General features: G+C 38.3%; 1 protein-coding gene across 2 annotated transcripts in view; it reads right to left on the reverse strand.

Annotated features, from left to right (window-relative positions):
- The window catches only part of ESYT2 (extended synaptotagmin 2), an 80,360-nt gene that overhangs the window by 42,324 nt on the left and 10,862 nt on the right, over positions 1–27,174 (reverse strand). For both annotated transcript variants that reach the window (XM_030226770.2, XM_030226773.2), the window contains exons 2-4: positions 7,972–8,013; positions 7,252–7,386; positions 5,455–5,531 (exon numbers count right to left, since the gene is read on the reverse strand). In XM_030226770.2, the coding sequence (XP_030082630.1) occupies positions 5,455–5,531; positions 7,252–7,386; positions 7,972–8,013 (254 nt within the window). The remainder of the gene's footprint in view (positions 1–5,454; positions 5,532–7,251; positions 7,387–7,971; positions 8,014–27,174) is intronic.

Raw genomic sequence — 27,174 nt, forward strand, 5'->3', positions numbered from 1 at the left:
CGGATCTCATTGATTGTAAATGTGCCCAAATCCACTCTCATCTAGCATAATCATGAGAAGCACTAGACAGAGATGGTAGTTATGCTAAAAATGAAACTTGTCTGAAATATTCATAGGCTTGCAAAGCCAGTTGTATTTAGAATTTCAATAAGCAGGGCATGCTGAGCTGAATGATCTTCTAAGCAAGTTCTAAGCCAAAAACAGTTGAGTCCTTTCTGAAGGGAGAGAAGGCAGGAAGCAAATTAGAGAACTTATTAAAAATTACGCGTATTTTTCCCTGAACAGTTCTTGCATCCCATTTTTGGGGATTTAAGGTCAAATGGTTGAAATTTTCCAGATGCTGCCCTGTATTTCAGATTTGTCAAAGTTGGTAAAAAGAAGTCCCATCTATTTTGCCATGCTACAAGGCTACAAGATTATTCACACAGAACTCAGGCTTGGATTTATAACTGCTTTCCCTCAACCATGTAGCAGCAGAGCTGAGCAACCTTTTTTTCCAGGAGCTGGTACTGCTCTGAGACACATTGGTTCTGAAAACAAACTAATTTTGAGACTTTACAAGGAATTCAGGAAGAAAGTTTGAGACTCTGATTTAGCCCAGAATTGGTCAACGATTCTGCAGAATGAGAGCAAAAAGCAAAACCCAACATTGAATACCATGCTCCAGGTAGGGAGAGATGAGCTGGACTAGGACACTCTCTAAGAAGATAGAGGTTGTAACAGAAGCACAAATGAAATCTGAAAAGCTTTCTGAAGAGACTGCCCAGATACAGAAAATGGAAGAAGGAGCCAAGTGGGATGGAGATGAGCCAGATTAAAGCCAGACACTGCTGAAAGGAGGGGGAAATTTTTTCCTCTGCAGGGCATCCTGTTCCAGATTCTGCAGCAGAGCTCAGCTTTCTGCACATTAGTTCTTCAGACCTGGCCTGTGAAACACTGTTAGCTGGGTTTGGGAATATGAAGTAATTTTATTACAAACATGTTTAGGGAATTCTGAACAAATGGAATTGCTCTCTTCATTGGCTATTCTAGACTCAAGTCAATATAGAATAAATTACTCTTACAGTAAGAGCAGAACAGCAGGATTGCTGTTCCCTTCTCCTGAGGGGCACAAAGTACTACCAAAAGAAAAAACAAGGTGAAAGCTGCTGCATTCCACAAATCCATTAGCCAAATCATCTGTATCCTCCTCTGCTCTGTGTGTGGTGGTGCTGTCTCTGGGATTTCAAAAAATGCAAATCTTAACAATCCCTTAAGCAGAAATAAACAATAGTACCAAGACTTTCCTATAAACATCCATCACTGGAATTTATTTTCAACTATTCAAAAGATAACACTTTTGATACACTATGTAGAATCTTTTTTGTTTAATGGCCAGTTTGGGGAACTAGAAGACAACAACATGATGGGGTCTATGTCAAAGGAAGGTGACAGTTGCTTTCCTTGGAAAGAATGTAGTGTGACTGTACAGTTTAAAAATAGGTATGTAACTTTTAATACACAATTTAAAATGATGTAATTTCTATTTTTAACCTATCTAACTATATATAGAGATAGTAGAGATATATATAAATACACTCCCACATATATATATATAATTGCATAACAACATGACACAGACAAGCAAGGTCAATTAAAACCTGCAACTGAAACCTCAATCTCGGCACTCTGCAGCACCAGAACTATTTGTGTTATGAAGACTGGGAAGCAATATGCTTGTTTGAAAATCCATAACAACATGATGACAAACTGAAGTACAAATAGTAACAAACTGCATTTGAGGGGACTAAGTCAACAACATTTAACTTTAAAATAAAGCTAAATATGGTTTTATCCCCCAAGATATTTGGCTGGGTCCATTAACAGTTGATGCCTACACAATTCCACTGTAATACACCATAGAATTTGGAAGCTCATTTAGTAAGCAAATTCCATACATTCAGATCATAATATCCCAGAAATATTTATGATCCCTTTAAGGCACAGAACACTGAGATAGATCACAGTTTAATGAGGACACTCTTGTAAGAATATTAACAGCAGCTGTACTGAATCAAAAGACAAGTGTGATGTACTGCATGTGGTCATTGTAGCCCATGGAAGATAACCAGAAGAAGAAAAAATAAAAGGTTATAGCAAAAATATTTTCTTTATTACAGTGATATGTGGTTCTGTACACTGAACTATCTTAATTGTTTTTACAAAGTCTTTAGGCCCTATTTTTGCATCTGTCCTCTGCCAGTATAATGCAGTGAGTCTTCCCATTCAAGTATTCCACATTTGAAAAAAATCTGCCATGTGTTTCAATCTGCAGCCTAAAACTCTTTCAATGCATCTTTTTTTTTTTGTGCCATGAGAAGCTGAAAAAACTCAGGTCATTAACAACTACTTGTTCAATCTCTCAATCTTTGCTTTCTTTGCTACAGTTCACATTTGAATTGACTGTCTTGAGCTTGATTTCTGTTGATCCATAACCTTTACCCAAGTATTTACTACATTCACACACTTTACCAAATATAAGATTTCTTATTAATAATTTCTCTATATTTTATCTTCATTTGCTTAAGTGGCTGAAATTTTTCCCTTTCCCATATTTGTCATCAAGAACAAGACTTTAAACTGTAATGAGTTTTGATATTTTTTTTTAACATAAACTCCTCAGTAAGAGAAAGGTAAAGCATTCCCTTCACAAATATGGTCCTCAAACTGAAGTTTTAAATACATTCTCCAGTGAGTGCTTTGTGGATTAGCTATTCAAGTTACTTAGAGTGAAGCTCTTAATTGGACCCTGAGTGATGCACAAAACCTGCTCCAAAGAGTTCTGAAAAATACTCTGAAGCAATGATCATAATGCACTCAGTATCCTTGCAGAAACAATAGAAACTAAACCAAAACACACTCCTTTTGTAATTAAAATTAAAAGCAGACCAAAAAAAAAAACCCCTCAAGGATAATGCAAAAAAATACTGTAGAGTTTTGGAGAAGCTGAAATACTTAAATGCACTATGGAAGGTCCAAAGCAAATGCAAACACCCCACCACAAACAACTGACAGCAGAAAGGGCTAAAAGAAGCCACAATAGTGGAACTGCAGGATAAAAGGGGATTCTTAAAAGAATTAATGTACTTTAAACTGAAAAAAATATACAAATAAAATCTTTCCTTCCTTCCCTCACCACACACCCCACAGGGCTTGGCTTCCTACAACTATTCTTATGAATGTTTAGAGAGATTGTTTGAGAGGTCCTTCTCAACTGTATTTAGAGAATGAAGGGTTTATAGAAAGCTCCTAACTTCAAACTTAGAAATAAATTGAAGTTATAACAAACTAATTTAACTGGAGATTAAAATCTACAGGGATAAATACTCCAAAGGATGGACTTTTCTCCAGAAGTGAGACTGCTCTTTTTAATCTTGCAAAACTGCAATATAAGACATAATTTAGAGTTGGTATCTGTATTTAACTCTGTATCTAAATGTATCAAGAGGCACTTATTCTTCCTGTTATGACTGAGACAATCCCAGTGACAAGACTCTCAGAGGACATATAAATCAAACTATTAAAAAGCAAACAACAACATCATACAGTAACAACTGGTACAGGGGGCCGGGGGGGCTCTCTGTCTTAAACTTGCATACTAAAAGGCTTTGAAAAACAGCCCTTTCTGAATGAGGTGCAAAGGACAAGTCTTAAATATGAAACAGGACTTCCTTTGATGATGGTTTTGTCTAAGCCTCAATTCCTAGAAGCTGTGATAGCCACTGCAGAGCTCTCATTTCCATTTTCTTCCTGGAAGCCTGTGCCACCTGCATTAGGGACAGGATGTTGGGCTCAACAGGCACCCAACTGACCCGGCTCTATTATTGTTATCTAAACCACATCAAGGAATTTATTTCAGCCTTTTAGACTGGATTCTATTGCAGTTCTCTACCACTTATCTAAGCAGGTTGCAAGGTAATGCAATCAGACAGATTTCCTTCAGGTCTATGTAACAGGACATTATCCCTGAAATTTTTGTACAAACCTACTGGCCTCTTTAGTTTTATCTACTTCATGAGGATGAGCAGAAATTAAAAAAAATAAAAACCAAACTAGATTTACTCTGTCTTCCTGTGACTAGTTCTGCCTTAAAGGGAAGAAGTGGTTTTGGAACAGAAACAGCTCCTTAAAAACAATTTCTATGGACTGTTTGGTCAGACAAGATTGTTTTCCTGAGGGCTTATTTCTGAAGAGGTGATGCTGCTCTCCCAGCTGCTGTCAGAAGTGGCAACAAAGAGAAAACTGAAGGAAGTTGCTCCATTAGGGCTGACACATTCATCCAGTGAAATAAGCTCTCAAGAGCAAATCCTGCTGTATTTTTTCCAACAACACCAATCCCTGATTTGAACAGCTGTCTTTTTCCTACAGAAATTAAAAGATTCAATTCAATAAAGACTTGGCTCTGCTCACAGATGTAGCCCCCAGCTGCTCTGGAACCCAGGGAAGGAGACAGCAGCCTTTTCTCTTATCACTCTGGGGCCTGCCCAGCTCTGCCAAAGCAGCAAAGGCTTCAGCATAGCTGAGCTTTAGACAAATAATTCAAATTTAAGAAAAACCACATTCAAATTTGGGAAGTGCCTCTGAAGCTGAGATACCTGATGACCCTCCTGGCTACTGCCAGGGAAGAAGTGAGGAGCACAGAGGGCTGCTCCTTGCTGGACTGTCAATGACTGTCAATGTGGCCTTTCCACAATCCACAAACAGGCAAAAGCAGTCAAGGGAACAGAGACCAAAGATGGTCAATTATAAAAACACTGCTGTGTTCACTGACTGAACTTTCAAAAAACTCTGCAACTGCAGATTGTGTTGAGAATGACCAGGGTAAATGTAGGGTAGACCTACTGAGAAACCTATATAAAAGGAGTCATGATGAAATAGCAAAGAAGGCTAAAACAATGGAGCACAGTCATCCTGGCATTTTATAATACACAGATTTACTCTGGTAAAGTAAGCACAATTTCTTCTGTAGCTATTATTACTTTTCAAACATAATATACTATATTATAAATGTAATATTTTATTATCTTTATAAATACAATACTACGATTATAAAATAATCCAAGTAACTGAGAAAAGTAAAAAACACAAAAAATCTTACATCTTAGATTTCAGACTACATGTAATGGCAAAGTATTAACACATTAAGGAAAAAGGTCAAAATTAGTGCTTTATCTTTGGAAAGTATTTTTTTAATTAATAAACATGACTTTAATGATGAAAACACACAGAGTTGATATTCCATTTCCCTCAGATAAATGCTGCTTACAGAATGCAGCTTCTTCCTCCATTCATACACAATTAGAACTATATTTGCATAATGAAGCAATTCTCCTTTCAGGACAATGTAACTGCCAAATCAAACATTGTGCAGATTATAAAGCAGGGACCCCATTGTTATATAGTAATAAAGTTTACCTGATTTGAAGGTCCAAAATGATCTGCCTTTTGTCCACATTTTCAGTGTACACTTTTACACCATTTATCCTCAGAGGCTGGAACAATGAAGCAAGTAAAAGTTGGATTCTTCTACAGAAGTACATTAAACTCTTAACTCTGAATTAAAGGTGAATATAGACATATTCATGCCAGAAGTTAAGAACCTACCATAAACATTAAAAGGTGTGAAGTAAGGCTATCAATTTAGTTCAAAATCTTATTTCAAGGGTAAAAATTACCTCACTGGGAACCCATTACTTGCAATCCTTCTGGAATTACCCTGGGTATGGACCACTAAACTTCAAGATTTACAAAATATTTAATAATCAAGCTTTCCCTCTCCCCTGCATAAATATCTGATTTCTCTGTAGAGGTATATGTCTAACACTCCCAAAGCATTATTTTTCTGTGTAACTACAACAACAAGCTAAATTTAGCTCACAAAAAGACAATTGCCTTATGTGGAATTTAGTGAGAATAGATGGAAAAGAATCCATAATTCCCATAAAAAGATGTGTCAACTACTCCGTGCTCTCTAAATCATTGTGTTCACACTCCCCTCTCTCTCTGCCTCACACAGAATTAACACACAACAATCACACACTCAAGCCTCAAATATTCATCAAACACTAGCCAGGAGAGGATGACTAACAACCTCACTTTTGAGTTTTTCCTATCTTGAAAAATTTTCATATTTCTATTTACAATCTTTTGTTAATTTCTGTAAAATCAAAATCTCACTGCTGTGTTGGGGCTGTGCAGCTCAATCAAATCAATCAAGGCTGCAATATAAAGAATAGCTCTTTGTCATGTCCAAGGTTACTCTATTCAGCTGCAGAGCCATACAGAGGTCTGGAAGCTAATCTAAAACCTTCTTCAGTCTATAATATCTAGGGCAGAGGCACCATGTAAAAGGTTTTACAATTAAAAAAAAATAATAAACCCAACACACAAAAGGTGCCATAAAGCATAATGAACTTTAACCTACATGAACTAGTCACAAAGAGGGAAAAACAATTCCCCTCTATCACACCTGAAAATTAATTTCAGGTTTCCTAACATTGAGGGTGTGTGGGGGTGTTGATTTTTAAATCCTCATTTGAAATTCAATTTATGACAAGCAACAAAAACACAAAAGACAACTTCAAACAAAAGCTGTTAAACTGCATCTCAAAGCAGTAAAGTTCTGGTTAATGCAGGGATGATTAAGTAGTGCTGAACTTGCTGCAAGCAGAGGGGACCATTCTCAGCTTGCACTGGTCAAGCAGGCTTCCTGCAGGCATGAGACTCCTTCTTTCATGGGATGGAGCAGAAGACAAACACCTGTATGTCCCTTCATACTGTGTTTTGTGCAGTCCTTGAAAAGCCAAGCCAGCAGCCTTGTCATTGACTCCCCACATATCATGATTAGAAGTGCATCTGTGACAAGAAAAGTGCACTTGGACCATCTGGCAAAAGGATAATGGCCCCTGCTCACTTAAGGTAAAGCATTGCATGAACAATATTAAAATCACATTGCTGTGAGCTCTTCATGTGACCAGGCATTACACTGAGTCATCTCCAAATTCTCAGTCAAGTTTATGAAGCATAGATCCCAGGAAATGCAATAAAGCCTCTGCTAAAAAACCCACACATTTTTATTTTAATGTTACAACAGAAATCAGAATCAGGCTTAAGACCAAGTGTCACAGACAAATATTTCTGTGCAGATTTGAACAGGCTGCATGAAAATGTTGTGTAAAAGAGGCTCTCTTAAAAACCTCACCAGACACTGACCTGATGCCCAATGTCAATCTTTGTAAAACTGAAGGTACTGAGGTGGTTGTTTGCTCCTCTTACTGCTGGTTCTATGGTTTCTCGGAAGAGTTTCTCAATGAATTGACAAATAAAAGGCCACATCTGTTTTACAGTCTAAGGAGAAAAAAAAATCTACATGGAAATACAGTTCTAAAATACATTAATAAGCTATAAATGTAAAAATCAGAAATTTACTGCATCTGAATTTTCTATCTGGAAATTCTATATTGCTTTTTATTCCTTACTATTTTCCAATTAACTCATGTTCTATGCTCTTTGAATAAAAGATATGTTTTAAAGAGTAAGCTACATAGATTTATATCTTAGATTATCACACACACAAATCAAAACTGCAAATTTCATTTATTTTTAGATTGTAGGTCAGGAACCTACAGTAATTGGAAAGTATCCCAGACAAGTAGAAAATTAAAGATTGTGTTTACAGCTGCTATGACTTCTACGCAATTATAGCTGTCATTACTGTTATGCCACTTTAAATCATTCATAAAACTCACATTTTCAGGACCATGAAACTAAATTTAATCTTTCTTGTGACTAACTGGATCAACAAGTAAAGACTTAAAGTATATAAAGCATAAAGTTAAAACTACTCTGTTTCCAGATTCTTGCCTCACCTTTTATTTTCATCTCAGCCTTCCCTCCTGCCCCTTCCCATTTGGGAGCAATGTTTCTCCTTACCTTGTTGAGCCATTCTGCTCTCTCTGTGTCTGGAAAATGCACCTAAAAAACCAAAACAAACACAAAACAAAAATTAATACAAATACAAAACACTTTTTAGTTAATTGTGTCCAGTCATTTATAATGCCAGAAAGTTTAGGGATCTCCCTAGACATATTGAGCAATCAACACTACTGACAATTAAAATACAAGCAAATTAAAACACAAACTCATTTCTGAACTACATAAACATATGCTCGGACTTGTTTCTGGTAGTAGCACCTGGAATAAAGCATTGCTGTAACACCATGGACAAACTAAAAAACAAGCACAGCCAACCCAACCAATATTAACACGACACACATGACTGCCAGAGTCCTGACTGCACTTCTACTTCCTTCCTTTCATGCCAAATCTTCTTCAATGCCAATAAATCATGGCTATAAATATTTAATCAGTGAAGCTGAAGCTCAGGAATATGGATTTAAGTTCAGCCAAGAGCCCTCTGAAAGACATTTCTAGTGATTTCTTTCTTTAAACAACTGCAGAAACCAGCCAGAGTGACAGTTTATACACAGGGCAGAAAGTACCCGTGGCAATAGGAAAACATCAATTAAATGCTGGATGAACACAGTTTTCCAGACATAGGAGAGCACAGGTAGTAGCTTTACCTTTTACAAACACACACACCAAAAAAAACCCCAACCAAAAATCCCCTCCAAACGAAAATAAAGCCCTGAAGAAGCAGAGCTAAAAAGACTTTCCTTAGAAACTCCCAGGCTGTAGAACAAGATGCAGATCACACTTCCCAAACACAAAGAGCCTTTGAACACACTAAAAAACCGTGACCTACATATGGTGACTTTTGTGAAGCAGTGTCTCTACTTAACTGAATTGCCAAGTCTTAATCTCTTCATAGCATAACAGATTGCACCACGGCTTCAGCAGCAGTTATTTTTATTATGCATATCCCAGATGTGAACAGTCAGTGAAAGAGCTACTCTTTAAACCATATTTTCAACAAGATCAATTTGAAAGCAAGCCCCATTCATGACTTTTTAAAGTTTTTATTCACTTCTTGCATTAACAATCAGCACTAACATATTCTTCATACACTCAATCTACCCTCAGAGCAGTCCTTAATTTCATCTAAGCCCCCAAACTTTTGCTATGCAGTTTTTGCTATGCTGCCCCTCAGCATAGCAAACAGTGTCAGAGTTATCTCTCCAGTCTGTTTATTTTTCAACAATCCCAGGTCAATAACAAAGGTAAGGCCCATGTTCCTACAGATACTTGAAGAATTACAAATGCTGCTGTCTTCCACTGTCAAGAAAGGCTCTCAGCATCTTTTTCAAGTATATCACATCTCAAAAGCTTTACAAGTGGTTTGAAAGTGTCCAGAGATCTGCTTGACTGAGAAAAACACATTCAACAGCATTTATTTTACTGAAGTTAAAAGAATAGAATTATTAATAGCAGATGGAACAATTTGGGAGCCATGCTCTTTTATTTACTTAGAAATAATTTCCTAGAAAATTATGGTGGGTAGAATGTCATAACTCTGTACTTAAGAGGGTTAGGGATGGCGTCCACTTTTTGAAAATAAATACTTAATTTGTTTTTTACTTTTGCAACACAAGCAGTTACAAGTTTGTATATGAACTTACAGCTGAACAGAGTTTACACCCAGTTATTGTCTTGCAGGGTTCTCATGTTGCTCCCCATGGTTAAAAATTTAAAGGAACAGAAAGAATGAAGACTGTTAACCCCAACACTAATAAATAACATCTTGATCTTTCCTTTAAAATATTTGCCTTCTGAATCTGCAAACAGAAAAAATGCCAATTCTCAACAATGACTTGTTCATGATGTTGGATCAACATGTTTCATTTCTGATTTAGGTAGGAGAGATCAGTGATGTTCAGTTTCACAGGGTGAGAGCTGCAGAGCTGTGCCACACAGGGGACACCAACGTAATCCAGGAGGAAATGGTCAGCAACCTTCTACACCACTTAGACAAGCACAAGTCTCTGTGCCTGGAAGGGATCCACCCAGTGGTACTGGGGCAGCTGGCAGAAGAGCTCACAGAGCCACTTCCCCATCATTCACCAGCAGTCCTGACTAACTGGGGAGGTCAGCAAATGTAACCCCATCCACAGGGGCCTGGGGAACTACAGGCCTGTCACTCTGACCTTGGTGCCAGCAAAGGCCATGGAGCTGATCTCCTGTTATGACAGCATCACTTAGTGGACGAGGGAAAGGCTGTCCATGTGCTGACCCAGACTTCAGTGAAGCCTGACATGTTTTCCCACAGCATTCTCCTGCAGAAACTGGCTCCTCATGGCTTGGAGGAATGTACAATCAGCTGGGTAAAAAACTGGCTGGTTGGCCAGGCCCAGAGAGAGTAGGGGGAGTGGAGTTACATCCATGATTGTCACTCTGGCCAGCCACAAGTGTTTTCCACAGGGCTCAGTGTTGGGGACACTCCTGTTTACTGTCATTATCAATGATCTGTATGAAGGGATCGGCAGCACCCTCAGTCAATTTGCAGGAGACACCAAGTTGGGTGGGTGTGTTGATCTGCTGGAGGGCAGGAAGGCTCTGCAGAGGGATCTGGACAGGCTGGACTGATGGACCAAGGCCAGTGGGGCTGGACTGATGGACCAAGGCCAGTGGTATGAGGTTCAACAAGGCCAAATGCTGGGTCCTGCATTTGGGTCACACCACCAGGCAGTGTTACAGGCTGGGGACAGAGTGGCTGGAAAGTGGCCCTGTGGGGAAAGGACCTGGGGGTGCTGGTTGACAGCAGCTGAACATGAGCCAGGTGTGCCCAGGAAGGCCAATGACATCCTGGCCTGTATCAGAAATGGCGTGGCCAGCAGGACCAGGGCAGTGATTGTCCCCCTGTCCTGGGCACTGGCGAGGCTGCACCTGGAATCCTGCGTTCAGTTTTGGGCCCCTCAATACAAGAAGGACATTGAGGTACTGGAGTGTGTCCAGAGAAGGGCAGTGGAGCTGGTGAAGGGTCTGGAGCACAAGGCTCAGCTGGAGCACTTGATGGAGCCGAGGTTGCTTAGCCTGGAGAAAAGGAAACTCAGAGGAGACCTTATTGCTCCCTACAATTACCTGAAAGGAGGTTGTAGCCAGATGAGAGTCACTCTCTTCTCCCATGTGAAAAAAAGAGAGGATAAGAGGAAATAGTCTCAAGTTGCACCAGGGAGGTTTAGAATGCATCTAAGAAATTTTTTTTCACGGAAAGGGATTTTAAGCATTGGAACAGACTGCCTAAAGAAGTGGTAGAGTAAGCAGTGCTGGATGTACAGCAGCTGTGGCATTTAGGGTCATAGTTTAGTGGTAGATCTTCCAGTGTCAGATTAATAGCTGGACTTGACGATCTTAGAGGTCTTTTCCTAAATTCTATGATTCTACAGGCATTGCAATGAACAGCAACAAAATAAAATAAATAGAAACAACAAACTAAACACACAGATGAGGAAAGGAAAAGAAAATTCATGAAAATACCAAAAGCAAACCTGTCTGCTGTGAGTAATGCAAGATATAACAGTTGTCATGTTCACAATTCATTTTTAGTCTTCTGTACAAGTATCCAGTTGACATTCAACAGAAAAGACACACTAGACTTGAGAGAGGCTTCCTGCTCTAAATATAACCTCAGGCCAAATGAAATCCACCTTCCTCCAAAGGGTGATCCAACTTCCCAGGTTCAGAGAATAAACTTTTGAAGGCACAGGCCACATGCCCTGCACCATGCACACAGCTGACATCCATTACACCTCTGTGGAATGAGGAAAAGAGGAAGCATCTCCTTGCACTCTTCACATTCAGTCCCAAATTATGCAGAAACACTTGAGATAGGTTGGGAAACAAACAAGAGGCCACAGATACTCAAATCTACCCATATATGCTAATTTATTAATTTTTTATTTTATCTACTGTACAGGGCATGACTCTTAATATTTCCATGGATTTAATAATTACTTGTCCTTTGGTGTGCCACACCTATCATGCTCCTAGAGTTACATGAGTTGGCACTAAGCCTGCTCCTCAGTTATGTAAGCCTAGTTTACTCCTGCAGTTGCACATGATAATAAGCAACAAATATTACAATATCTTCCATTCCTGTTTCTCATCCTTTTCCATTCTTGCTTTTCTGCTTGTTCACTCCAATTTTAATATAGTTCAGTTTGGTTCATTCTGACACTCAAACAGAGGGCAGAGAATCTTATATTTTGAAGACTACAATTTTCACTCAAGCCAACTTTGAATCAAAAGCTGGGCTTTGCTTAATCTTTAAATGCTCCAAACCCAGTTTGTCTGAAAACAAAAAATATTTATCCATCTACTAATCCCATATATTTTCAGCCTATATGAGGCTGCAACACTAATGGCAAAATTATTTTTTGCTTCCAGAGTTTTTGACTTCAAATACAATCCTATGCACAGACAAGAGGAGAAAGCCTGAGGGATAGAAGTTGGTACACTGGATCAGTCAGGACTGAGACAAGAACATTGAAGCAATTGCGCAAACACTTTTATGGCCAGAAGCAAGAATCAGACTAAGTGAGGTGCAAAATCTGTTATTTCTTGTATAAAAACAAGCACAACAGAAAGAGACAGAAGTCAAGATTTCAGCTAAGACAGTTAATGACTAAAAACATTTTCCTCTTGGCTTCTGTTAGTAAATTACTCATGCAGGTTGGGCAATTAGTGTCATTTCAACCACTTGGTGTAGCAATTCATTATTCAAAGCAAAGTATAACAAGAGAGAACTGTTGCAAGAAATGCCCCAACGACCACTCAACACCAAAAACATCATATTATTTCATGTTCCAGGAAAGTTCTATTATTAAAGGTTATCTTGCAGAATACTTGGAAGTGCTCAAAAGATGCATTTCTGCACATTAAAGACACTATCTGGCTTTCTCACACAACTGCTTGTGCTTAGCTCTAAACAACTTTCACATTTAGTTACTATTTCTGATCCTGCACTTTCGAAAACTCAATTCAGAACACAGTATTTTTTGTAATGATCAATAAAATACTAGAAAGAGCCCAAGGAATGCAGTTCTATTGTCCTGGAAGACAATAAAAGAAAAAAGGGACAAAAGAAAACCACTTACAATAACAGCAAAAACAGCAGAAACATTTCTTATTATTTTATTTTTTAAACTCTCTTCATACTGGTTAAATTGATTCAATTTTCTGGCCAGGCTATCATCTGCATCTTTCCAAGGGAACAAGGCTAGACTCAGAATAATAACTATTACACTCAAATGCCATGGGCTAAGGATTGGTGGGAAATTTTGAAGTCAAATAGCAATCAGCAAATAACATGAAATGAGGTTCAAAATGCAAATAATAACATAAATGCCTAAAATATAATTTTTCATTCACATAAAGAAGTTTCACTTATCTACATAAATGTCCCTAAAAGCAAGCATTGACAAGAAATTCAGAAGGAAAGACATGATAACACCCTTCTTTAAGTAATGTTGAATTGCTCTCAACACAAGTCACAGGTACTAATAATCTACTTTAAACATAAATTGCATAATAGCTGATACTATTCCCTGATCGCCTCACTGTAAAACATTTTTCTTTTAAAAAATATCTTTGAAAGCTTTTTCCATCCTTAAAGGCATTTATTAAGCAACCCTAGTTAAATGTAACATTTATGATTAACACATAGACCCTAAATATTATCTACATCACACCTACACTGAAAGTACAAAACTACAGGTTTTTACAAAACTACAGAGCATTCCAAAAACTGAGAACTTAATTTGCTACAAACCAACCACTTTTCATTAATTGTGTATTACAGCAATGGAAGAAACAGAATCAATAAAAGCAGATAAGATTTAAAGAAAAAAAAACCGAAAACAGCAGCAACAAATAAAAAGCCCCAAACAAAACCTCCCAAAATTTTCTTCCATTTTACATTCCAAGATTAAAGGTAAGAATTCCAATGCTCTCAGGCACATGGTGTGATTCTTAGGGTGCCCTCCATAGTGACAGGAGTTGGACTCAACAATGCTGAGTCACTTCCACACATTGTAGAAAATTCTACGTTAAAAATAATGTACTATCATAGCTATGTTTAACAGATTTATCTGAGTCAGCATCACTTAACTTAAGCTTAGTTCCTTCCCTTTGCACTGAGTATTTGTTGCTCCAGATGTAAATCTTAAAGAAACTATACCAGTCACTTTAAGGTCACACAATGTAATCAAGTTTCTTTATACAGTTACAAAGCAGCAAAATATTCTTGAGCATGTTTCCAGCTATTTCACAAATATCTCTTCTATTAGATACTGATCCCTTCTGCTTATTTTGGAAAGCTAAAATTACATAAAAAAATCCTCCATCCTCCTCTCTGTCAAAAGTACATTTGTCTAGTTTCAATGTAAAAATGCATAAGGGTATCACAGCAAGTTTTCATAGTCTCTTCATACATAACCTGTGGGTAGGGAGAGACTATACCACAGAAGGAGATTCAGGACAGAAGCCCAAATTAGGTGCTCTAAAACCTCCTGAATGTACAGCATAAGCAGTTATTTAACCATTAAGCCTAAAGCCAGTGGTGTGGCAAAAAACCAAAACACACTAAAATTAAATTTTCCTTTGAATTATAGCTGACAGTTTGTCTAAACTCACTGCACTTGTAACTCAAAAAGGCCAGAGAAAGTTACTAAAAGAAGCAGCCCAGCATGGATAGAATAAATGGTGTCATATAGTGATATTCAAGCTCAATTTAACAGCTATTCACTCCAGTGTTTTCCAGTTGGTAAAGCAGGCTGGCCTAGGGACATTTTAGGTAAAACAGAGCTAAGCAGGGCTAATAGCTTAATCCCATGTATTCCAGCCAGCAATCCCCTCTCAGTCTCTGAAGCAACAAGGAGCAGCAATAGGCAAATGATTTGTTCCTTTCCACTTCTGCCACCTGACACAGCCTGAGGAGCTTTCTCCTCACCCCCAGGCTGAAGGGAGGACCCCTCTCCTTTCTGACAGGAGCTAAAAAAGGGGGCTGGGAGGGAAAGCAGAGCAGCCAGGCTCTGTCACTCCAGAAATTCAGCTCTGGGGTTAACTGAGCAATTCTCCTTACTTCCATCAACACCAGAAATATCCTGACTCTCTCCTCTTCTAAGAAAATCCCACAAAATATTTACTGTTGCAGAACTGCAGTACTTCTGAAAGAAAAGGTTAAATGCTAATAGTGAAAGTTCCTTAGAAATCCTGCAGGCCCTTGTTACTAAACCAACAATCAACTGCTATTTCCATTACTTCTAGTAATCTGTTTCAGTTTCTGTTTAGCATGCCTTGGGATGGATTTTGTGTTTGCAGTTTTAAATACATTAAAATGATTAGCCTTTGCACAGTAAAATTCATGCTCAGGACTACAAATGCAGTGTGTTTGCAGTTTGAGAACTAAGCCAGGACTCTCAAAACAGTTTCCCTGAGAACCATTACAGATGAGTGCCACATCTTTCAACAAAAACATCTGCAAGGTCCAGAAGCAGACTGAATATAGAAAATCAGTTTTTTCAAACACACTATTTATATCCATAGGATACTTCACAGAATAACAGTTAGAAAGACCCACATAAATCAGTATCAAGTAACCTAAAAGTGTTACAAAACAAGCAGTACAGGTTTTGACAATAATGGTCCATAAACAAACAAACAAACAAAAGTTTTAAAAAAATCAAACATAAGAGAATTAAGGGTAGAGGAAAAAATAAAATGACCCCGCCTCCACACAGGGAGTACACACATAGAGTAAGATATAAAGGAGGTGGGGAAGGACCCTAAAATGTTTGCCATGTTTCTATGATCATGATAAAACCTCAAAGTAAAACGGAAATAGTAGAAAAAGTGGAAACCTACTTAAATGAAAGAAACAGCTGTAATACCAAGCAAGGTTAAGGACTGTATTTATTTATATACTGGAACATAAGCCATTTAAGTGCTTGGACAACACATTGGAAAGCAAAATAAACCTTTATGAAAGAAGCAATTACGTGGCCTTTGAGTCAGATTTGCACCTAGAAGACAAGAGTGGCTTTAGAAACACATACTTGGTATCCCACCAAATGTTCCCAAAACACTCTACCAGCACAAACACTGTCGTCCCACGTGAGCTGCCTCTATCAGTTCAAGTCCTGTGAGGTGCCACAACAAATTACAGACAGCTGTTCAGCACAAGTTTTCCAGTGTGATCTCTGCATTCCCCCCTACCCTGAGCTATCTGCTTCAGTCACCGGGAGCATTAGGGTGAAAAGTAATTTCTTCAACAACATAGCAGTTAAAGACAAAACAAGCTGGTGTTTCGAGAAATTGAAACAAACAGCTTTTCAACACCTCCAGGGTTCAATGATAACACAAGAAAGCTACTAAAATAGAATTCATACACCTCAAGTAATAAAACTGACATTCTTTCTAAGGTATAGAAATTTTCATTTCCTTACAGCCTTCCTTGCTACCTCTGTTCCTCTTCTCTTTCTTAAAGGTCTAAAGAAAAGCCTAACATACAGAGTAGTTCAACACAGGACATTTCAGCATCCTGGTATAGCCTGAAGGACATTATTTCTTAATATATATTCATTCAAGTACTATATCTGGAAGACAAGGAAAACAACTAGGAGCCACCACTGCCCATACACACACCCTTTGAATCTCATTAGAGCCCAAACTCCACAGAGGGATCCCATATCCAACCTTCCTGCTGTGCTAAAATTAAAGCATGCCATTAATTCAATCATTAAAATGCCTTTTCTACATTTTACCAAGAACCAGAAATGTATCTGTATTTCTCATTTAAATAATACAAACATGCCACTGTGCTAAGACTATTTTTAAAATATATTATATATTAAATACATATACAGGACTGTAATTGAGAGACTTGTCCCTCTGTTTTCCTTCTCATTGCAGAATTCATTGGAACAGCATTTAGAAAATCAACAATCCTCCAATTTTTCCTAGCAGCCCATCAAAAGCCTAATCAGCTTATAGTTTTGGCAGCTGAGGACTCAGAATCCATCCTTATGCAGCCCTGCAACCCCACCAGAATATTCTCACCTGGATATTCTCCCCAATTTCTATGGCAAATAATGTCTTTGGCAATGCAAAATAATGCTGTATTTGAAAAAGATGAACCCTGCCTAAAGGGAGGCTCCAGAGTTCTGATATGACTGAAAAAGCAGCCCAGAACTAAGTCCTGCAATTCACAAGTGAAGGATGCTGAGCCATTTCAAAGCACAGCAGTTTCATTTTTTTAAGCACATCTTTCACTTCAACATCTATTAAAAATGCTTCACTCACAGTGGCAGTGTGACTTGTCAAAAGCTGCATTACTTTTCAGCAATTTAACTCACCAATACCAAAACTAGATACAATTTGCCTAAGTGCTGCTATTTTTGCAGAGATGGAGCAAGCATGCCATAATAGAAAGTTACTCAGAGACCTCCTACTTAGCAGCAGCTTGCTCTAACAAAATCCTCTGGGATAGGCATTATAAGCAGCTGCTCTGGAAGAATGACAGAACAGAAGTCTGCTAGTAAGGGAACTGGAAAATCCTGCTTCTAGCCTGACACTCAGCTTCTGCAGCCCCAACTGGAAGCAAAAGCTTCAGCCTAGAAATTAAAAACCAATCATCATTAACTTCCAGAAGCATCCAGGCTTAATCACCTCACTAACAATATGAAACAAAAATCTCCTTCTCCACCAATAAAGGTTAGTGTTTCCTTCCAAATATGTGGAAGTACATTGGCATGGTTTTCTCTGCTATCTGGGTGCAGAATCTACCCTAAACACAGCACAGGATGTCTGCCAGAGAGAACCACATGGGTTTGCCTTGCACAGCTGTTACCTCTTTCTGAACAGAAAGCTTGGAGCCTTCTAGCACAGCCTAACTTCAGAATTATCCTCAAGTACTCTTATATTAGTAATACATATCATAATTCAGGCTTCAATATACAAATGACATCAACTCTGTAGCCAAACTGCTTTATTTTCACCACGGTTTAATATCTTGTAATTTTTCCTGGATTGCCATGTTCACATTTCTTTTTCACTTTCCATCTCAAAAAGGACAAAGGCAAGTTTTGGAGTGAGACAGGACAGTAAAAAAAAATAATAAAGAAGTAGAAGGCATATGGGGGGAATAGGCTGCAGAAACCCCATCCAGAACCTCTGACAGCAGACTGATAACCTGACACAGGAAGAGACATTTTTCACATGTACCACACTGTTGAGCACATCTTGAAGTGAGGAAACATAAGAATTTAAGTTTAACATTTTGACTGTTTACAATCCACATTTACAACAGTTTTTGTCTATATCACTTCCTCATTCAGAAGATCAGAAGCCACATGAACTCCTAGACAAAAGGATGCCCTTCTCCAATCTCACCTCTACAGCCATTTACAGCAGTAACAATTGTATTTTATAAATGCTGATGTCCAATAGATGGCCAGGACAAGCACAGTTTAAAATAAAATTAGTAGCATAAGACTCTATACAAGCAAAATATGAAAAACTGGATTTTTACTGACCAAAGTCTTGCTCTCATACCATGTTACAGAGAAGTAGTGCAACCAAGGTTTACAAAATGAAACATTTAATGTTTCATAAGCCTGCATTAGCACATCTCCAAATTCCCAAAAGCTTTACAATTACTGAAAGCAAAGACCCAGATTTTAAATGTTTAAACTGCTAAAAGGCATAGGATGAACCACAGCTCTCAGGACTCACCAAATTTTACCACTTAAAAGAATCTTGCACAGTACTCTTTGACATTATTAACTTTACCATCGTATTCCCAGGAGTAATTTAATTTCTTCTTCTCCTTCTACAAATAAAGTCTTAATACCTTGAAATTCAAGCTTTTGCTTTCTAAAATAAAATTATTAAAGCATTAGTACGATATTTTCAGTTTGTCAATTTCAAAAACACGACCTCTTTTGTACTTTCAAGTCTCTACAACAAATTCCTTTTCAGTTCCCTTGAGAATCCAGGCATGTTCCCACCCCACTGCATGCCAGAGTGTCTTATTCTCTTGACAGTCAACAGAAGACAAATTTTTCTCTCTGGACTGCTAAACATTAGCTTTCAAAACAGCTTATACAACCAGTGTCACAGCACAACTTACTATTCTTTGAACTGTCTACAGCTGTGAAAAGAAGTGCTGGGCTCTGCACCAAATTGCCAGCCACCCTTGTTGCTGGTATCTACAATAAAACACTGAAGGTTTCTTCACCTTTTACTCCAGTGACCTGCTGCCCGATTCCCTCACCCTGCAGTCAGCTCTGATCTAGAGACTGAGGTTCCTGCAGCAGGGAGAGCTCATTCCTTTAGCACTCACTGGATTGCACAGTTATCTCTCAAGGGAACCATGCAGGTGTTCTGGGAGAGCTAAAATGGGCATCAGCTTTCAGAAAAGGCAAGTGTTAAGAAGCAGTGATCACCTTCTGTTAGACTTCTCTTTCTTAGGCAGATTAAACCTTCTTCTCTGCATTTAGCCTGAAACATCTCCAAATACTGAAGCCCAACCTTCTATTCTTTCTAATGTAACTATAATTCACAACACATTTGAAACAAATCTATGTGAACCATGACAAGTATAATTTGCTTTGTATTGGTTGGGAATGAGCAAACTGCAAATCTGTATTTGAAAATACAAAACAGCAAAATGGAGAACTTGGATTTTTTGGTTTTTGGTGGTACCAAAAAAAAAAAAAAAGCAGCATCATGACATAAAAATTCAAGCTAGGTTAACCTAAAGTCCTAAGCAGTTAATCCTAAGAAGTCAAACAAGTCTGTAGAATACACTCAGTAGTTAAAACTTAATGCTTGTTTTGACTATGACCCAACACCAGCAAAGATGTTTAATTTTTGCATACTGCACTGCATACAGTACTATCCAGTCAGAGCTTATTCTTAATGTTCAAACAATTTTGAAATATAATCAGAAATCATGCAAGAAGATATAAAGGGCATTTTAAAATCCCTGTCTCATTTCTAGTTGAACCACTAGAAACCCACTATGTAAAATCCAGACAGTATGAAGATTGCAGAGCGAGTCTGGGAGTGTCATGGAACTTTTAAATAATCAGTGATGACCCCCTCTCTGAAACTATAAAACTCTGCTGACAAAGTAACAGAAAGCAGAGCATTCCAATAAACTGAAAGCAAAAAGAGCTGCAGTGTTTCAATTGGGTCTCAGTTAATGCAGTGACAAATGGTGGGGAGGAAAGCCCCAGCTAACCTGACAGCACGAGGTACCAATGACAAGCTTACATGTGTTAACTCCTTCTGGCTCTTTCAATCAAGCATTTAACCAAATTCTTATACCAGCTTTATATACAAAGCTTAGTATTTCTAATAATTAGGAGGATGCTAAAATTTTTAAGGTTTATAAGATTTGTTCTCCCTTCTCTCTAGAACAATTCTATCCCCTTCAATGGGCTGTGTATCAGCACCCCTCAACACTGGGAACAGCACAGTTCTGTAAAAGAACTGTTGCCATTTCACTGGCAACACATTACATGGCAACTTCTGCACTAAGAAAGATCAAACATCCAGCTAATACAGCAATCAGAAGTGATGTCTACAGAAAAATCAAAACTAAAACAGTACTATGGAGTTATCTTCCCTGAAAGCCTTCTCAACTTCCACAAAGGATGGCTGTAACCCTTAGCAGCTGCTGACATCCTCTCCAGCATCCCTTCTATCCTGAGGCATGCTTAGCCCCTACCAAAGAAAACAAACCAAAAAAAAAACCCCAAAAACCCACAAGCAATTCCATTTAATGAATTCTCTTCAGGTAAGTTTACTTAAAACAAAAATGATGCTCTAGAGTTTTAGTGCAGCCCTTAAACCTCAAAAGGCAAGACCAACAAAATACGTAATTGGAAAATACTCTGACCACTGAATTTCAATCCCCTACAATTGCAGGACTCATTATCCTATTTTTGTTTATAAACTCCACCTTAAAACCAAGGAGTTTGCTACTGTTCCTCAGTACAGAGCAGGAAGGGCAGCTCTGGTGTGTTTTGGTAGGCTGGGTTGCTAAGGAAAAACACTGAAAGCACTCTCTGCTAAATCAAGTTTCTAAACTTAGGAATGTTTAAGCTACAAGGTGGAATCAAAACCCAGACTGCCTCCCCAGCTAAATTAACTATTACCCTTAAATATCAGCCTTACTATTTTGACTCAGTATATTATCAAAAAGTACTTCAGAGGAAAAAAAGTCCTCAAAAATGACAGAAAGTAATGTTCAACATAACTAAGTGGTATCACTGGGTGGGGATTTTTTTTTTTTTAAACAGTAAAAGTATTTTTATTATTTATTGAAAAGATTTTACAAAGACCTAGAAAGATTTTTAAGTTTGCATCCACAGCCTTTAATTCTTGTATTCACACAAATGACGTTTGGACAGCCTATCTTCCAGCTGAAGTATCTATCCCATGACTGAGCTTAGCACCTCTTATCCAAGAAGCTATTTTAGAAAAAGCAGAGTAAGTGTACTTAAATCAAACCTGCACAAGGACAGGCTGCTACTGAAATTGCATCCTCTAAGGAAAATTCATGTGCTTGTGTTACTGGGCTGGCACATAGAGAATCTGCACAGTGGAACACCCAGCAACTTGCAAATCTCCTGGGCCTGCAATGTCTCCCTAGATCTGTACAATAATTTTCATCAGAAAGTGAATTTAATACCAAAGTACACCATCCACAGCACTAGGGGATTTTTGTTAATCCACAAACAGATGGACACTACCTGGCAGACACATCACAGTCTGCAACAGTCTGTATTAAAGTCCACACTTAGCAAAAAGGAAGATAAAGCCCCCCAAGTGGAACTGCAGTAAATGAGTAAATGAGCACCCAAGGCTGGCCTGTATCTTTTTTCCAACAACACAGTATTACATGTTTCAGTATTTTAGTTAAAACACGCCTGGATATTTGACAGTCCTGTTGATCCTTTGACTTGTGTACACAGCAACATTTGTTCAGTCCCTTACCCCAACCACACAAGTCTTTACAAATTAATAAAGCCAAGGGAAAAGACATACTGCAAATATATAGGAAATCTGGAGTTTGAAACCAACATTTCATCTGTTTGGGAAAAAAAAAGGAAAAACAGTGATGAAGTTTCAAGATGGTGTCATCTTTTAAGACATCAGTAGTAAACACAAAAATACACAACACTAAACAGAAATGAAAAGTCTAGTCAGTTTGCAATGTGCCCATTCACCCTACCAAAATTCCTCTAGGCCCTGCTTCCAGGAGCCATCTCCTAAGATTCCAGCTTCCAGCAGACACAGCCACTTTCTCTCATGTCAGGACTGCAAACCATCACTGACACAGTCTTCTGACGTAGCTGTCTTGCAATGCTCTGCATCAAAACATTCTTCAGACTCTGTTAAAAGTTTTTCCATCTTAAAAAAACAAGCAAAGTAAGTGATCATAAATTCTAAAAAATGTAAATTCTCTTTCTAAATTAAACTCATTTTAAAACAATACTGAAAACCAAAGAATCTGTTTTCTCCAGTGTTTTGGGAAGTTTAACATTTGGCCATATATGCTTTAAATGACGCTCCATTTAAATTTCTCTGCTTCTAACATAAATTCATTCATTTTATTTGCATTTGTTTGTAGAGGAGTTCCTGAGGTTTTTTTGGGAGAATAGGCTCTGATTTTCACAGAAGCAGTTACAAAAGCAGCCCTTCAGTGGAAGCACAGACTGTGGACAAACTATCTTGAGTCTATACCTAAGGTTTTCAATAATGCCATCAGTTCACCTCTAGAATGGCCAGTCAAGAGTGCAGTGCTGACCTGAATGACATAACCTTGCTTCCATACACAGCCACTGCCTATGGCCAGCACCATTTGCATGAAAATATTTTACCCACACCTGAAACCAGCCCTTACATAAAGACAGCCTCTGCCCTTCAAACAAACAATGGGCAGCAAGTAGCTGATTGAGATTCAACATCTCCTTGGCCTAGGAGGAGGAATGTTCCAGCATTAGAATTGTTGGGTGTTTGACAGACAGGATGGAGAAGCAGCAAGAGTGAAAAAGAGGAATTGGATACATTATCCCTCTTATAAATGCAACACAGAACTGTCACCTCTCCTGTTACTGATTATCATCAATGCTGAAGATAAGCCAAGCGTTTGGGGATCTCTTGAATATTCTTTACTCCTGGCTCAACTGTGCTATTTAGCAGCAAAATTAGCCATCATAGATCAATACCATTTGAATTAATGACAGAAGTAGGCTGTGTCACGTTATAGAGATACTGCCTCCAATTAATCAGAACATTACACATCTAAGAGTCTTTTAGAAGTGAGCATTTTAATCTGCATTTACTGTTTCACTTTGTGTACTTGTACAATCCATAGCTGGAACTGTGATAAACAGATCATACCCACTAGATCTTGGTTGTAGTTTATGACACAGAAAAGACGAAAAACACTTTTTACATCTCAGCAACCCTTTTACCTACATATGGTTTCACAACAATTTCAATGATTTCCAGTTTTTAATATTCAAATATTGTTAATCAGTAGGCAATTGCAACTGATTAATTACTTTTCTCTAATTCTCAAAATTCTTTTATATGTTCAAGAATAAACAAGTCACTCTACACCTGCTTCATCAGTAAAAGGAGAAATAAAGAGATGTATCTGACATCTTGAAGATTTCCTTATTGTCAATACAGTTCTCTGGAGATGTCTATACTGACCATAAACTCTAACTAATTTGCACCTGTATGTTTAAATTTAAGTTCAGCAGGTTTTGCTCTAAGGGGAAAGCAAACACCTAGTGCCTAAAACCCAACTTAGTAATAATTCTGTAAATAAAAATAAATTTCTGTCGATTCTAAGATGACTGCCTGAACTGCCACCTATCACCCAGTAAGTCAGTTGTCTAAAATCTAGCTCCAAGAAATATTGCCCATGGCAATGCCAATTTATTTGACTGCTCCTAAGCAGAGCCTTCCTTAAACTGACTTTCTCTTGGACAGGTTAATACTTGTGTCCATGCAGGGAAAAATATGTTCAGCCAAGTCACTGTCAGCTCTGAAACTCTCAGCAGATTTTGTAACAGATGCTAGTAATTTTTTTAGAAGTTCTACCACAGGGTATTTACTACATGTATTAATTAAAATCTAACAGTTGTGGCCCAAATTATTCCTTGATAAATTTAAGCATGTAAAAAGCAGCAGCATAGTTAGGACCTCATTACTGTAGGTTCTTATTATACAGAGAAAAGGGCCCTCCTGCAGAGAGCTCTGTGCACCCCTTCCCATTCATCAAAGGCAGGTTCCAGGGAGAGACCTTAATCTCTGGAATGAGGTGGCCAAGTATGGTATCTAAATTTCAGTTTGCTACAGGAAATGTGACTGTGTGTGCTAACTGGCAAGAGATGCTCTTACAGGTTTTACTGTTCATTGTGCTGTTCCAGGCCTGAATCCCAGCCCTGTACAACTACCAGATATTTTCAGCAGTCGTAGAGCTGTACTCAGCTTTTAATCACATGTAATAACTTTCTTGCAAAAGACATCACTTGAGTTAGAAGAATGCAGTGATGACAGTTAAAATGAAATCAACCCCCTTGAGTAAAATGCCACAGTTATTTTCAGAGATCTGCATAAATAGCAGCTAATTTGCAACTATATCTTCTCAACTCAAAAAAGTATTTTCAAGAATTTGATAAAGTCTTTTCCATGTACAACTAGGCTCGAGGAAAAAAAAAACCAACCACAAGTATTTTATTTCTTTAGAACATCAAGGGATGCTGAAGTCAAGTCCACTGCCCTTGCTGCCATATATGATTTGCCTTATCTGATACAGTCCTGACTGCTCAACATATTTGAGAAATTGCTACAACATGAATACTCAGCTGCCAAACCTCTCATTTTTTAAAAACACATTAAAGAGGTCTCTTAACTGAACAGTTTAAGATTGTACTGGGTGCATGTGGCAAGATTTTTGGAGGATGGAGGGTCAGGGCCACTGGGGGGCTTCTGTGGGAAGTTGCCAGAAGCTTTCCCTACAGAGTAATTTCCCTATTTCCCTCCCAACAGAGCCAATGCCAACCAGCTCCAAGACGGACCTGCTGCTGGACAAGGAAGAGCCCAGCAGCAACTGTGGGATTTCTTCAGAAGAAAAAAAAAATTATTTCACAAAAGTAGTTCTGTCCAGGGAAAAGTGAGAACATGAGAGAAACAACTCTGCAGACACCAAGGTCAGTGAAGGAGGGGAAGAGGTGCTCCAGGTGCCAGAGCTGAGATTCCCTGCAGGCCATTGAGGAGGAGGTCGTGAATCAGGAAGAAAGTGAAGCTCACAAAGAGGGGTCAGGGGAAGCTGTTTCTAATATTTGTTTTACTTTTCATTATCCTACTCTGATTTGACTGCTAAAAATCTCCAATTCGAGTCTGTTTTGCCCATATTGGTAATGGTGAATGATGTCTCTCCTTGACCTTATCTCACTCCTCCAACTTTTCCACTGTGCTTTGCTCCCTGTCCAGGTGAGGAGGGGAGTGACAGAACAACTTTGGTGGGCATTTGGCATCCAGCCAGGGACAAATCACAACAACTGAAATTAACTTGTAAACCATGTTGGGAAATGTACTTATTTCAATTTCACAAGCTCATATAGTTAGTTTCTTTTAAAGTAGTGACATCTCAAATCCCTTGTCATTGACTAACCTGGACTGCTTCAAGTCAAGAGCTTTTTCTATTTTACTTACTCAGTGGGAGATCACAATGTAAGAGCTTTACTTATACATTGCCTTCTCTACTGGGACACGACAGACAGGAATGTTGTTTCCATGTGGCTGACAATGCAAACAACCACAGTAGCAGAAAGCAGAGCTGGAGTTCATAACTTTGCTGGAAAAGAAAACTAGAACAAATGAAAACCCTCCACACAACTGGGGTTGACAAAAAAACCCCACCATTTCCCCAAGCACTGCAAGTCACCAGTAAGAAAGCAAATGACCTTGTAAGTTCTTACATGTTAAAACTAAACTAGAATCTTGTGTTACATGGGAATCAAGACTCAGAACTTTACAGCAAAGGAAATTCCAGAGCGGTTTGTCAGAGCTTAAAACCCATTAATTTTAGGAACACTGATGAACTAATCTTCTCTCTCTGGCAAGTGAATACATTCTACTACTCTCCAATAAAACAGTTTACCAGCTTGCTCCCTGAGGACAGAGATGTGAATCAATCTTATTTCAGTCAAGGATAAATGCTTTAAAGCCCAAATCACTTCCACCCCTTTAGCAGAGTTCACTTCAAGCACAAATACCTCCACTTACACTAAAAACCTTTCTACAAAACATCTGCTAAATATTCTGCATCCCAAATGCCAAACTCACTCAAAGCGAATGAAGATGACAGTTTAGGTGCCTCCCACCAGAGCCAATACAGAGTGCCTTCCAGTATCCCTTCTAGTCTTCCTACTGCCCATTCCCCTTGGTAAATGTTTTAACATCATCTAAAATTACCCATTAGTCCTTGATGGACCTGTCTACACTTATTCCCAAACACAAACTGCGCCTACAATTGTCTGCCACTCCTGCACTGTAACCAGAACATCACTGTGCAGACCCTCTCCCCAATCCCAACAGAGGTTCAAGCACCTTGTCAGATTTACTCTGTCAGACTTCCTCACTGGCTGTGCCAGAAAACCAAGGAGTTCAGCATAAAGGCAGCAGGTAGCAGGCAGAACAGTAACAACTTGTGTGCACTGGAAGCAAATCACAGAATACTGAAATATTGCTGAAAAGAACACTTTTGTATTTCCTCAGCTCTCAAATAGCAAAATTAAAGTACACAATCTTATATGAAAACTTTATTTGTAAACTAAGCAACCTCCAAATCAGATCTACTGTCAGGCTGTCACTATGGTTCTGTGTGTAATGGATTTTCCTAATGAACTAACAAGAAAAAACTTCATTAGAGCTTTTCTTTTAGTTAATCAAAAGTAACAAAAAGAACATTTTGATAACATTTTGGTTATTCACTTGAATGCACAAAAGATAGGACACAAGGGAAAGAAATGTCAACTATAATTGCAAAAGTTTCAAAACACAAAGGACCTGAGAAACAATTGTTGGCAAATATGTTTTCTGTTATTAGCCATCTGAAAATAAGCATATATTATATGCAACTTCTTGTAA

The sequence above is a fragment of the Serinus canaria genome, chromosome 2 (genome assembly GCF_022539315.1).
Source record: "Serinus canaria isolate serCan28SL12 chromosome 2, serCan2020, whole genome shotgun sequence".
NCBI classification, from domain to species: Eukaryota; Metazoa; Chordata; class Aves; order Passeriformes; family Fringillidae; genus Serinus; species Serinus canaria.